The 14,204-nt window shown below is 49.9% G+C and overlaps 1 protein-coding gene across 32 annotated transcripts in view; it reads left to right on the plus strand.

Moving 5' to 3' along the window:
• LOC144369124 (mitotic spindle assembly checkpoint protein MAD1-like) overlaps positions 1 to 14,204 on the plus strand; it is a 278,411-nt gene that overhangs the window by 174,859 nt on the left and 89,348 nt on the right. For all 32 annotated transcript variants that reach the window (XM_078028201.1, XM_078028200.1, XM_078028183.1 and 29 more), the window contains one exon: positions 1,687 to 1,743. In XM_078028201.1, coding sequence (XP_077884327.1) covers positions 1,687 to 1,743 — 57 coding nt within the window. The remainder of the gene's footprint in view (positions 1 to 1,686; positions 1,744 to 14,204) is intronic.

Below are 14,204 nucleotides of genomic sequence, written 5' to 3' on the forward strand. Positions count from 1 at the left end.
CCACAGACAAGACTCCATTGACTTACGTCCTTTCCACTTCTAGTATTGTAACTAGGAGTTCTGAATTTTGCAGTTTTTGTGTCTCCTTGTTGGTCCTGATTTGCATTTTCCTCATTACTGCCCATGTTAATTGCCTTCCAGTGCACGCCGTCATATGTTTCCTGTTCTGGGAAGTGTGCATCTTGCCCGCTTTTTTGTCGCATAGCTTATGTTTTTGTATTGCTTTGTAGATGTTTGGAGTGTGGTGGGGGTGTCAGCATCTGCTGTGCTTCCCTTGCCCAAGAAACAGCAGCCTCCTCCTCTGGGCAGAGTGGAAGAGTTGTGCACCGAGAACAGGCCCCGGGACTTTGGCCCCCAGCTCCCCTGCCCTGGTCACTGACCACTGATCAGGCTTACGGTGGGATTTGGCTTCTAGGCTTCAGTTTTCCTTCTTTGCCAGGATTGTGAAGAGGTGGCTAACAGCAGTCAGGAGTCGCCATGCTGGGAGCCTCCATAGGTGCTCGGCTGCCCTCCCTGTCTGCAGGTGCCTCTCGAGGAGGAGGTCCAGTTGGTGCTACCTCCTGAAGGTGGCTGCCCAGGAGTCAAATTGGAGGGATGGTTCCTCTAGCCTTTTAGCCTTTTGCAGAACTTCCAGCACAAGGAGTCTGCCTTTCTGGGGTGGGCTTTCTCCCTGGCTCTGTGAAGATGACCATAGTTGTATGTGGTCGAGTCACTTTATGGTGGCTTTAGAGACAGAGCCCATGCTGTTAGCTTTAGGGCAGGGGATGTTCCCTTGCCGGCATCCTCCCTTTCTCCATGTATTGCTTCCTGTCCACTAGAGGCAGCCTGGACAGTGCCTGTGGGGGCTGTGATCTATTCTCACTATGTGATCTTACCCTGACCTGAGGACATGGCCAGTGAAGAGGCCATGTGTGTCTCTGGAGGCCAACCATGCCCATAGGGCTGGGTCCCTGTGCTGCCACTCTGGGATTAGTCTGTGCTTCTTCCCAGGTGGCCTCAGGAACTGCTGCTGGGCCTCACATAGACAGCTTCTCGTTGCTAGATTGCTTCAGCAGGTTCCAGGCAGCCTCAGGGATGCTGGTCTTGGCTGGAGTCGGAGCTGGTGATGTCAGCCCCACAGCTACGGCAGACATGGTGCCTTCGTGCTCATAGGCTCTTGGTCAAGAGGAGTACAGCTCAGGCCCAGTACAGCCACCCTTGGCTCATCTGGTCAAGAACTCCCTGCTTCTTTGCTTGGCCTTTCCATGGCCCACTCAGAACAGGCTATCTGGAGTTTTAGGTTTGTGTGGCATGTAGCCTATCAGCACAGCTACATCAGTCAGTTTCTCTAGAATGTGCATGTGCCAGAGGGAGGTGGATGGTTTCCTCCATCAACTGAGGGCACTGAGCACCCCATGCCAAGTGTCTCCTATCTCCATGCATAATCCAGCAGCAGGGTTTGGGACAGATTTTGGGTGTCATGTTACCAGACTATTCACTCGGTTACATTCATCAAACAAGGATCCTGTCCTGTCTGCAGGGGCAATCAACCCTGGCTGACCTGGTCTGCTGCCTGCTGCCCAACTCCCAGCCCTGCTAGCCCAGCAGGGAGAGGAGGCTGCAGTGAAGGTGGGAGAGGGTCCTTGCTGCAGCCCTGGGAGGGAGTGCTCACACACAGCCTCTGACCATCCTGGTCTTATTTTGCAGGCCCAGTTGACGCAGGCTCTGGAGGAACTGGGAGGCCAGAAACAGAGAGCTGACATGGTGAGTCCTGAAATGGTGCTCAGCTGTCACTGTGTGGCAAAGGGCCGCCCACAGTTTACTGCTTTGATCCTGGGTCTAGAGTCCTATCCCTGTCAGGGCTTGTCCTGCAGGCATGCGTCCTTCCCTGTCTTTGGAAATGGTGTGGAGAATGGAAGAGTGGTGTGATGGAAAGTGAGTTCCAGTTGTGCCAGTAGCAGACTGCTGGCCTCTGCTGGGTAGCTCCCACTGCCCCACATGTGCAGCAGGCGCTGAAGGACGCGTGATGCCAGAGATGCTCAGGTGAGCCATGAGGAGATGCAGTGGGGGCTGGGCTCCTGCTGGCCCTAGCAGCACAGGTGGGGTTGGCCCCAGAGAGGTCTGGTTGAGTCCCTGCTGGGCAGAAGCCCAGATATGGGGCTGAGCAGAGCGGAGACGCCTGTGGGAAGCTGTGCGGAGTCTTGGCATGTTCGCTGTCCACTCAGCAAGTACTAAAGGACAGTCTTGGCTTCTCTGGGGATGCAGCAGCCAGCAGCACAGGCTCCTGCCCTCCTGGCTCACAGTGGAGGGTTCCAACTGTGACTGCGCAGAGAATAAACAGCAAGATCTGAGCTGCTAGTGAAGACAGGACTGCAGGGAAAGGGAGAGGGGGCCAGGGCCGAGGGGCAGGGGATTAGGATGGTGATAGGATGATGGTGGAGGGCCATGGAAAGCAGGGCTGGCTTCGCTGTAGGGAAAATGGCACAGGTGCTGTAGAGAACCTGAGGACCTGCGCCAGGTTTAAGTGGAGTCCTGTGCCCTGGGTGGCGTTTCTATCCTGGAGCAAGTGTGAAGCTGGAGGGAACCAGAGCGGAGCCTGTTTCTGGGCACTCCTGCATCCTGGCCTCGTATCCAGGCAGAAGCTGTGAGCCAGGGCTCCGAGGGGGCACTTTTGTTTCAAGTCCTGGAGAAGGAAGTGTTTCCTGGGAGAGAGGCTCCTTCCCAGACCCTATCAGGAGAAGCCATGAGGGGAGAAGGCTGTCCCTTGGAGATCCCCAGAAGCGCCATCCAGGGCAGGTAGGGCTGGTTTTTCGGAAGTGAATGTGGATAGCAGTACTTAGGTAACAGCCCTGAAGCCTCAGGAGGTCAACTGTAGAGGGACAGCAAGGGGTCCTGGGAGGACTCCTTGCCCTCATGGTGGATGGTGCAGTAGCACGCTGCTGTGCTGAGGCAGCCTTCCAGGAGGGCCAGGGTGGGGCTGCAGGCCAACCACATCTGGGTGCCAGTGAGGAGGCAGGTGGCAGGCCGCAGCACAGCTCAGCGTCAGGAGCATCATTCTTACCACCTCTTCTGAAACCTCCCGCATCCACTCTGGCTGCTGCTGCACTGCGGTTCATAGTCTGCGGCATCCTCCGAACTCTGGCTGCCAGGTTTCAGCATCATGGTGGGCAGCTCTACCCCCTCTTCTTTGGCCTGTGGACATTCCACACTTTGTCCTCAATAACTGAGTCCTCCAGGCAGTTCAACAAGGGCCTGTTTCGCGTTGACTTTGAGGAAGCCAGGGTTGAGGTAGGGGCCGGGTGTTCCTTGAGGACTGGTGCATCCATTTACTGAGCCCCAGGGAGACCCTGATGTTCTGTGTGTCAACATGCATGGTTTCCTTGGTGTTGACCTGAATTGAAATGAGCCCAAGGGCCTTGTTTTCATAATGTGCACGAGGCCAAGAGGAATTAGAAATGAGTTGTGCTAAGCACATGCCAGGCCTGTGGCTTTATGACTAAGCAGCTGGCTGGTCACTCACTGCTGCCCTTGAATTTGGACCCTCTATTTTTCCTCAGGAGCAGGAGTGCCTTGACCCTGACCCCTGCCCTCCCCTGTTTCCATGTGGCTTTGGAGAAACTGCTAACCCTGGGTCTCTTCTCAGGGAGGTGAGAAGATAGAAGCTTTTGGGCCCTTAGGCCAGAGTGGGCATGGGCAGCCCATGTGGCACAGGTGCTGCAGGTCTCCTCCATGAGCAGGCTCTGCACCTTGCACCAGGCGGGCATGTCCCTGGGGTGCAGGTGGACAGGGTACAGGTTCCTCATGTGGGTTTCCTTCAGATGAATGTTGACCGCAGGTTTTTCTCTCTGCCTCTGACTGCCCAGACCTCAGCTTGTTTCTTCTTGTTTATTTTACTTCTCTCTCCTTCTTTCTAGTTAAAAGGAAAATAAGACATGGCAGTGCCTGGGGGCCAGGGGAACAGCATCTGCTCTTACCTCTGACCTTCCCACCAGCGCACCTGGGGCCAAGGGGTATCTGCTGCTAAGGCAGGCCTCATGCTGCCCTTGGGGAGGCTGGGCGGGGAGGCAGGGGAGAAACCCAGGGCCTGGCCATCTGTGTTCAGATCCTGACTCTGCCACTGTTTCCTGTGGGCTGTGTGACTGGCCCCAGGCTCCTCTCCAGCAGGGACTGTCTGTCCTCACTGAGCCTGCTAGGTGGTTTCCCCTGAGCCACAGACCCCAGGCTAGGCAGCCCCATCCTATGGGGCTATTCTCCATGGGAACGTGCTTTATCTGTGCCAGCTGTTAGGGGAGTCTCTGGTCATGAGTGTTACTATGGCTAGTCCTACTGAAACTCCAATTGACTTTTCAGTTTTAATTATTTTAGTAGCCCCGTGTAGCAGGTGGCCCCAGATTGCCCAGGCTGCCTGGGTGATCCCAACAGGACATTCTGTGCCCTTCCTCTCTAGGCGCCTCTCAGCGAGGCCATGTGGGATGCTCTCTCCACCCTCCCGCTTCCTGCGCTCCCGGGTCCCTTTGCTGCTGGCTTGCTCTGCTCATTTTGTGGATTTAGCTTGTGTTCCCAGCCTTGTTCTTTTGTTCTGACTTGTGGTCTCTTCTGTGCTGGCTCCCAGGGGATGAGGCTGACATCTCTGGCTGGCTCCTCCTCCTCTGGGGAGAAAAGTCCAGAGCAGAGGGGCCATGGGAACCACAGTGGGGCAGGGGGACAGAGCTGTCGACCTCAAGGCCACCCCTTCCATCCTGCTTGCCTTGGGTCTGAGGCCACAGCCATGGGCTCTGCAGAGTGGACTCCAGGTCTCATTCCCCTGGCTAAACCAGAACCCCTCACTCCTGGAATTCGAAGTAGAATACATACCAGAGTGCTGCTGCCATACCCACAGGACCAGCTCTTCATCCAGAGATGGGCGTGGATAAAGGCAGCCAGAGTTCACTGTGCCACCAGCTCTGCCTCTGAGGCCCCCATTCCCTATGGCAGAGATGGCTTTTGGGGTACTATCTGGCACCTTGGGCCCTCAACAGTGGGGTCAGGTGGCCCATCTGGAGAACTCCTTACGCAAGGTGTCCAAGGCTGCTGGGGGAGGCAGCCCTACCTCCATGTCTGCAGCCCCTCTCTCAGCGCATCTGCCAGGAGGAAAAGGAGAACTTTAAACATCTCTAGCTAATTGCAGATGACAAGACAAAGGCAGTTTGACTTCCCATTATTAACCAGCAAACCATACTAATTAGTGAACATAAGTACAGTTCATGCTTTTTTCTTTAAGTGCAATTAATATCACAAGGAAAGAAGTCCCGGGCCACAGTCCTGTCACTAACACACCTCATCCTAATTAGATATGGCTAGTGGTGGCTGAAGAGATGAAAGTTTTCATCACAACTATAAAAAGTCCTCAAATATTTTATATACTTGAGAGAGTGAGGATTGAGAGTTTATTTTCTGGTTTAAGAGGCATGACACCCCTCACAGCTTGATGTAAATAAGCATCTGTTTCTCTCAGTTTCCAGTCTCCCCCAGTGGGGTTCTTCTTTGGCTCCTACTCCTCACTCCTCACTCCCACAAGAGCTCTGAGGTAGGTGAGTCTGTCCCAGGAAAGTGCTGTGGCTGCAGCAGAGCCAGGGCTCAACCAGCCCTCCCGTCACCCTAGTCTGCTCCCTCCACAGTCACCTTCATGTACGGAGGCTGCTTGCCCTGGGTAGAGAGTGTTCTACAGAGGGTCCCACGTCTGGGACCTCCAGTAAGGCAGCCCTGTGTCTTGTGTGAAGGCCCCGGGCATCGGGCCCTCATGTGCAGGAGTGTGCCGTCTCTGGAGTCCACTTGGTTTCTTGGAGCCTCAGGCTTCTTGTTATGTGCAAGGAAGAGCTGGACTCATCCTAGGTGGCCTTGCTGGTACACTGTCCTCCTTGGTGCTGATGCCAGGTTGGATCTTGGACCAGAAGCAAGCTGGTTCTTCAGTGTTTGTGACTGTTACCTGTCCATCACGATTCTGCTCTTGTCACAACCTGCCAGCTCGGCCCCCACCGCCCAGCCAGTAACTGTGAGCCCTTCCTGGTAGGGAGACTGGCAGAGCAGTTACTCTATGCGAAGGTCCTGCTTGTAACTGGGCACCAGGCTGGAGAAAATTGATGTTGGTGAGCTCTAGAGGAGAACTGACTGCAGGATGGATGGGTGACACTGTAGGCTAAGGGCTGTCCCCTGGTTTGGGCAGCCAGTTCACTTTATGCCACATAAAGTGTGTCCCAAGTGAGTCTGGAGAAAGGTTTGAGTCTCTGGCCTCCTTCCACTGGCCTCCCTCCCATCCTCGGAGTGCCCGTTTCACACCTAGAGCCTCTCATGTGCACACAGGAGCAGCCCTCCCTGCAGTGTGGCCACAGGCAGGCACTTTGCTTGCTGAGTTTCTATTTATTTTAATTTTTATTTTTTTAAGTATGACATAGAATCTTTGTTTTCATTTTATTCTTAGCTTTATTTTACTTTTAATTGTTGTTTGTTTAATTAGTTATACATGACAGTAGAATGCATTTATGCACTTTGATATATCATGCACAAATGGGGGATAATTTCTCATTTTTCCTATTATACATGTTGTAGCTCCCTGAACGTTCACTGCATCGTCCCCAAATTGGAGGGAGAGGAAGTTCCTTGGATGTCTGGCAAATCTGCCTGAATGTGTGTGTTTGAAAAGACCCAGGCCTCTTAGTGCAGCATTGCTGGGGGTGACCGTAGCCTGGTCCTCATTGGGCGCCATGGAGCTGGCACAGGGCTCTCTTCCTGTGCCCATTAGTCTGACTTCTGCCTTTAGTCTTATTTCTGGCGTACATGTCAAGGCTCCTCGGTGCGAGGGAGGATTTTTACAGACTGAGGCAGACAACAGGTTCCCTTTAAGCACCTCTTGCATTCAGGCTAAACTTACCTGATGCAGTATTTACCAAGTGCCTCTTCTGGATCTTACTCTGAAGGTTCAGGGAGGCTGTGACTGTGTCTCAGGACTGTCTCCCTGCTATAACAAAAATGCCACACATTGGGTGGCTTAAAGAAATATAAGGCTGGCAGTTTTGGAGGCTGGATATCCAAGGTTAAGTGTCTGGTGAAGCTCCTCCCTGGTTCTCGCTGTTGCTTAGTATGTTGAGAGGGGTGATCAAGCTCCTGGGCCCCTTCCTTGAGGGCACTGGTCACCCTTCAGAATCTTATCATCTCCCAGAGGTTCCTCCTGAGACTACCGCCCTGGGTGAGATTTTAGCACGTGGATTTGGGACGTAGACAAGCAGTCTGGCATGTTCTCATCTTGAGTGTGGCCAGCCTGTGTCTTCACCTAGTCCTTGCCACCTGGCAAGGGCGTACCCATACATGCTCCCTCTTGCGCTGACCCCCAGCCCCTTGCCTGCTCTGAGTAGCCCTCTTCTCACACTTCTCGTGCTGTCCCTTCTCCTGGAATGTGCTCAGTGTTGCAGAGCCCAGTTGTCCCTTCAGGTGAAGATGTACTTCGCCATCCCTCTTCCCTGCTAGTCCCTCCCTTCATGCAGACATGCTCTTTTTTTTTTTTAATTGGTTGTTCACAACATTACAAAGCTCTTGACATATCATATTTCATACATTAGATTGAAGTGGGTTATGAACTCCCAATTTTACCCCAAATGCAGATTGCAGAATCACGTCGGTTACACATCCACAATTTTACATAATGCCCTATTAGTAATTATTGTATTCTGCTACCTTTCCTATCCCCTACTATCCCCCCTCCCCTTCCCTCACGTCTTCTCTCTCTACCCCATCTACTGTAATTCATTTCTCTCCTTGTTTATTTTCCCATTTCCCTCACAACCTCTTATATGTAATTTTATATAGCAACGAGGGTCTCCCTTCATTTCCATGCAATTTCCCTTTTCTCTCCCTTTCCCTCCCATCTCATGTCTCTGTTTAATGTTAGTCTTTTCTTCCTGCTCTTCCTCCCTGCTCTGTTCATAGTTGCTCTCATTATATCAAAGAAGACATTTGGTATTTGTTTTTTAGGGATTGACTAGCTTCACTAAGCATAATCTGCTCTAGTGCCATCCATTTCCCTGCAAATTCCATGATTTTGTCATTTTTTAGTGCTGCATGATGTTCCATGGTGTATAAATGCCACATTTTTTTTATCCATTCATCTATTGAAGAGTATCTGGGTTGGTTCCACAGTCTAGCTATTGTGAATTGTGCTGCTATGAACATCAATGTGGCAGTATCCCTGTAGCATGCTCTTTTAAGATCTTCAGGGAATAGTCCGAGAAGGGCAATAGCAGGGTGAAATGGTGGTTCCATTCCCAGCTTTCCCATGAATCTCCATACTGCTTTCCAAATTGGCCGCACCAATTTGCAGTCCAACCAGCAATGTACAAGTGTACCCTTTTCTCCACATCCTCGCCAGCACTTGTTGTTTGACTTCATAGTGGCTGCCAGTCTTACTGGAGTGAAATGGTATCTTAGGGTGGTTTTGATTTGCATTTCTCTGACTGCTAGAGATGGTGAGCATTTTTTCATGTACTTGTTGATTGATTGTATGTCCTCCTCTGAGAAGTGTCTGTCTGTTCAGGTCCTTGGCCCATTTGTTGATTGGGTTATTTGTTGTCTTATTGTCTAATTTTTTGAGTTCTTTGTATACTCTGGATATTAGGGCTCTATCTGAAGTGTGAGGAGTAAAAATTTGTTCCCAGGATGTAGGCTCCCTATTTACCTCTCTTATTGTTTCTCTTGCTGAGAAAAAACTTTTTAGTTTAAGTAAGTCCCATTTGTTGATTCTTGTTATTAACTCTTGTGCTATGGGTGTCCTATTAAGGAATTTGGAGCCCGACCCCACAATATGTAGATCGGAGCCAACTTTTTCTTCTATCAGACGCAGAGTCTCTGATTTGATGTCAAGGTCCTTGATCCATTTTGAGTTAACTTTTGTGCATGGCGAGAGAAAGGGATTCAGTTTCATTTTGTTGCATATGGATTTCCAGTTTTCCCAACACCATTTGTTGAAGATGCTATCCTTCCTCCATTGCATGCTTTTAGCCCCTTTATCAAATATAAGATAGTTGTAACTTTGTGGATTAGTCTCTGTGTCCTCTATTCTATACCATTGGTCCACCCGCCTGTTTTGGTACCAGTACCATGCTGTTTTTGTCTATTACTCTGTAATATAGTTTGAAATCTGGTATCACTATACCGCCTGATTCACACTCCTGCTTAGAATTGCTTTTGCTATTCTGGGTCTTTTATTTTTCCATATGAATTTCATGATTGCTTTATCTATTTCTACAAGAAATGTCATTGGGATTTTGATTGGCATTGCATTAAACCTATAGAGAGCTTTTGGTAATATCGCCATTTTGATAATGTTAGTTCTGCCTATCCATGAACAGGGTATATTTTTCCATCTTCTAAGATCTTCTTCTACTTCTCTCTTTAGGGTTCTGTAGTTTTCATTGTATAAATCTTTCACCTCTTTTGTTAGGTTGATTCCCAAGTATTTTATTTTTTTTGAGGGTATTGTGAATGGAGTGTTTTTCCTCATTTCCGTTTCAGAAGTTTTGTCGCTGATATACAGAAATGCCTTTGATTTATGCGTGTTGATTTTATATCCTGCCACTTTGCTGAATTCATTTATTAGTTCTAGTAGTTTCTTTTTTTAAATTTTTTTTTAAAAAGATAGAGTGAGAGGAGAGAGAGAGAGAAAATTTTTAATATTTATTTATTTTTTTAGTTCTCGGCAGACACAACATCTTTGTTTGTATGTGGTGCTGAGGATCTAACCCGGGCCGCATGCATTCCAGGCGAGCGCGCTACCGCTTGAGCCACATCCCCAGCCCTGAGTTCTAGTAGTTTCTCTGTAGACCCTTTTGGGTCTTCTAGGTATAGAATCATGTCATCCGCAAATAGTGGTAATTTAAGTTCTTCTTTTCCTATTTTTATGCCTTTAATCTCTTTTGTCTGTCTAATTGCTCTGGCTAGTATTTCAAGGACTAAATTAAATAGAAGTGGTGAGAGAGGGCATCCCTGTCTTGTTCCAGATTTTAGAGGGAATGCCTTCAACTTTTCTCCATTCAGAATGATGCTAGCCTGAGGCTTAGCATAGACAGCTTTTACAATGTCAAGGTAAGTTCCTGTTCTCCCTAGTTTTTCTAATGTTTTGAACATAAAGGGATGCTGTACTTTGTCGAATGCTTTCTCTGCATCTATCGAGATGATCATATGGTTCTTATCTTTAAGTCTATTGATGTGGTGAATAACATTTATTGATTTCCGTATATTGAACCATCCTTGCATCCCAGGGATGAATCCTACTTGATCAATGGTGCACAGTTTTTTTGATGCAGACACGCTTTTTTCATACTGCCTTTGTGGAACATGATTGTCATCACCACCACCATCATCTCACCATCGCATTTTCCTAGGCACAGTGATCTTAGGGTAGCCAGTGTTTGCTGCTGCACATTTTGTTCCAGTCACATACTCAGTGCTCTGTGTGGCTTATTTTACCATGACCCTCCTGGCAAACCCGTAAGTTGGTCAAATTGTGGTTCCAATTATTCCGAGGAGGGAACAGGCTCAGTGAGGACTGTGATGTGCCCATGTTTACATAGTTAGGAGATAGCCTGCTGGAGCTCAGTCCCAGGTGCCTCCAAACCCTGGGAACCCTGTACTGCAGCCATGAGGTGCCATTTCCAAGTGTCCTGTGAGCTCCACAGAAATGGGGGATCTAGTAGAACTCAGCCTCCGAGCACGGGCCAGGGCCAGGCCAGCAGCTGACTGATTAGATGTGGACATTTAGGAGCAGGTTGTCCATGCACCTCTGTCTCTTCCCATCTGGTCAGCAAAGGTCCAAGACCCTGTCACCTTGCAAGGGTGCACTTTAGAAACAGTAGTCTGAAGTTGTTACCTTAGCCCAGAAAATAAGTTTCCAGTGGCTTAATTTCTGGGCCTTAGCCATAGAAGGTAGGTGGATCCCCACTCACCTTCAGAAAAGTAGAAGAAAAGTTCCCTTGTGGAAGGAGCCCTGCCGCCAGGACATAGATTCTGAGTGGCAGAGCCCTATGCTGTGTGTGGTGTCTATTCTGTGAGACCTTTCTGTGGTTTTCTTTTGCAGAATCGCCCTAGGCATCCTCATGGTTTCTCTTTCAAGTGAACTTCAGAGTCAGCTTCCCAGGGTTCCTAGAAACCCTGTTGGAATTGTGTAACCCATGGGCTGACTCCCATGAGGTCTTTGCAGTATGGACACCTCATGTGCTTCTTCCCCATGTTGGCCTCTCTGTCCTTCCCTCCACCTGGAGGTTCTTGCCCCTCTGTTAGGTGTACTTCTGGTGTGTGTCCCTTGGCAGATGCACTCCCAGGTGTTTGTAGTTCCTTTTGCTGGCAGGTTGCTTGTTTATAACCCCTGCTGGGCTTAGGGGAGGGAGAGGAGAGAGGAGGAGAAGGTGTATGCTTTAGCAGAAAGAACCCCTGTGGATTCTACCAGACAAAAGGTAAAAAGATTTAGTCTATAATCACAAAAAGAAGAATTGGTTAATTTATCTTTAGAAAGCTGGGAGTAATTCCACCAAGGGGCGGGTCTTGCCCTCATCCTAGTTCTAGGTACTCAGTGCTTTGTGATTTCAACTCTGGGCACCTTTGGTGGCGCTCTCTGCTCAGCTCTTTTCCAGCTACCAGTTTCATGCTGTGTCAGCCTTCAGCACTTCTCCTCTGCTATGCTGCTCAAGCCCCCAGGCCCCTCACTCACTGTCCTGAGCTCCCTCTTGGGGTGGAGTGTCTCGGAGAGGGCAGGTGACCCTGCCTGGTGCAGGAGCAGTTCTCCTTTCTCTGAAGAGCCTGCCCTGCCAGCTTTTCCAGAGTCACTTGCCTTCGTTCCTGAGCCCTGCCAGCAGCTCCTCCCGGGCACGTCTTGCCCTCCACACTGCTCCGCAGTCCCAGTGTTGCTTGATCCTTGTGCACCTGGGCTTTCCCTCCAACCAGGGAGCATGGGGCCATGTGGATGCCTGTGTCAACTGCCACTAAGCTCCAGAGAGCCCTTGCCAGGGTAACCTATGCATGCAAGGTCTTCCAAGGACATGGAGCCTCCGGATTAGAGCAACTGCTTGGTGGGGAAGCTCCTTTCCATAGGGGCTTTCATGTTCAGTTGCTTCTCCTAGGTAGATTTCATTGTCCTGCATCCAGCAGGCAGGAAGTTAGCTGCAGACCCTCGCTTCTTACCTGCTGTTCTAGGGAGGAGGCACCTCATTGATTCTGGTCAAGCATCAGAGTCAGTGGAAGCACATGTGCACCGACTTCACTCATCAGGCCCTGGAGCCATTGTTCTTCGAGGGCGGATGGGGTGGCAGGAACCCCCTTAAAGCCTGTTGGCACTCCTCCATGTGCCAGGTAGCACTGCTTCTAGACATGCACTGCTATTGATTTTATTCTGTTTCACCTCTCAGTACTGGCTTCCTCCAAGTCTCGACGGCTCTGCCTTCTGCTGCCCTAGAGCAGAGGCACAGTTGGCTCAGGACTTATCTGTCAGTGGCCATGTACCTACCCCAGACCTTCCAACGCTGACAGTACAGCACTATCCATCCCTTTGGAGCTTAGTCACTCTGCTCTGCAGAGGCCTCCTCCCTAGGGTGGCACCAAGGACCACTTCAGAGCAACGAGCTGGCTGTCCCGGGTGGAAACTATTGGGTTCTAGCGGGGCTTCTTTTTCTGACAAGCAGTTATTTCCCAGCTCAGGGACTGGCTGTGCTTAGCTGGTGGTGTCTGTGTGAGCTGTCACTGGCTATACAGCCTCTTGTAGCCCATGTCTCCCTCCAAGCTGGAATGGAAATGGTAGCGAGGGCTTAATTTAAGATCCCTCCCTCACCTTACCAAGAAGCAGAAGCCTCTCCAGAGACCCTCCTGGTGATGGGCTGGATGTAGAGCAGGATGGTGGCCTCTGGGCAAGGTTCCCATCCTGATCTCAAAATCACCTCTTGGAGACATGAGCCATTTCTTCCCAGATTGTGCCCTAAGGAGCCCGTTGTGGCCTCAGGGCCTTCTAAGACCCAGCACTCGGTGTCGCCAACACTCCAGTAGTATTTATCACAGATGAAGACTCACATATGTCGTCGAGTTCCCTATTCAATGGTCTTGGCATCCTTGTTAAAAAGCAACTGAGTCAGGCACAGTGGTGCATGCCTATAATCCCAGCGACTCAGGAGGCTGAGTCACGAAGATCGCAAGTTCATGTGATACTGCATGGGTGTGTGCACATGGAAGAGCAATGCTGCCTCTGGTGCCCAGCAGTGGTCACGTTAATTAGAATTGCTGTTGAGTGTGGGGGAGCAAGTTGCCCAGCTTTTCCACTGGTTATTACTTTGTGGAATTAGGTAAGGCCTCTGGGATCAAACCATGCATCCTCTCAAATTAAACTGGAATACACAGTCTCTATTTAAAGATTTTGCCATGTGGGGGAGGCAGCCATGAGCACTATTAGCATTAAAGTTCCATGAAGCTTTGGGGCTAAGGGCACAGCTGGCAGGCTAGGCCTGCGCAGGGAGGAGGGACCTATGGACAGGAGCACCAGGCAGGTTTAGGGCACTGGGCTATCATGACCTAGGGAGGCTCCTGGGCTCTGTGCTGGTGTGGGCAGCTCTCACAGGAGTCCATGCCTGGTTCTGCTGCAGTCTGGGTTTTATGCCATCTGCTTGGAAAGCTCCACCTTAAAGTGTTAGCTGTTTCCTGCTTTGGGTATCTGGACTGTCCTGGCCTTGGCCCCACTCTCTACTCCTCTCCTAGAAAAACTGCAGTTGTCCTACCTGAAATTCAGTTGTTTTCATCTTATTTGCATGTACCTTTGGATTGTGTAAATCAGATTCAAAATCTGGTCTGTAAGATCAACCAAATTGATAAACCCTTAGCCAAAGCAATCAGGAAAGAAAGTGGGAAGACAGAAAGTACCATATCAGGAGTGAGAGAACTAACACTCATTTTATGGTTTGTTTTTTTGTTTGTTTGTTTGTTTTCAGATTGGAGCCATCCTAGTGGGTGTGAAGTGGTATCTTATGGCTTTGATTTGCACCTCCCTGGTGGTCAGCGTGTGCCTCCATGCCCGGCTCCATTGCCCATTTTTAAACTGGGCCATCTTTTTGTTGATGAGTTGCAGGAGTTCTTTGTGCATTCTGAATACTAAATCTTTGTCAGGGTTATGATTTTCAAATACCTGCTCCCTATCTGTAGTGTGTCTTTTTATTCTCTTGATAAAA

This window comes from Ictidomys tridecemlineatus, chromosome 12 (genome assembly GCF_052094955.1).
Source record: "Ictidomys tridecemlineatus isolate mIctTri1 chromosome 12, mIctTri1.hap1, whole genome shotgun sequence".
Lineage (NCBI taxonomy): Eukaryota > Metazoa > Chordata > Mammalia > Rodentia > Sciuridae > Ictidomys > Ictidomys tridecemlineatus.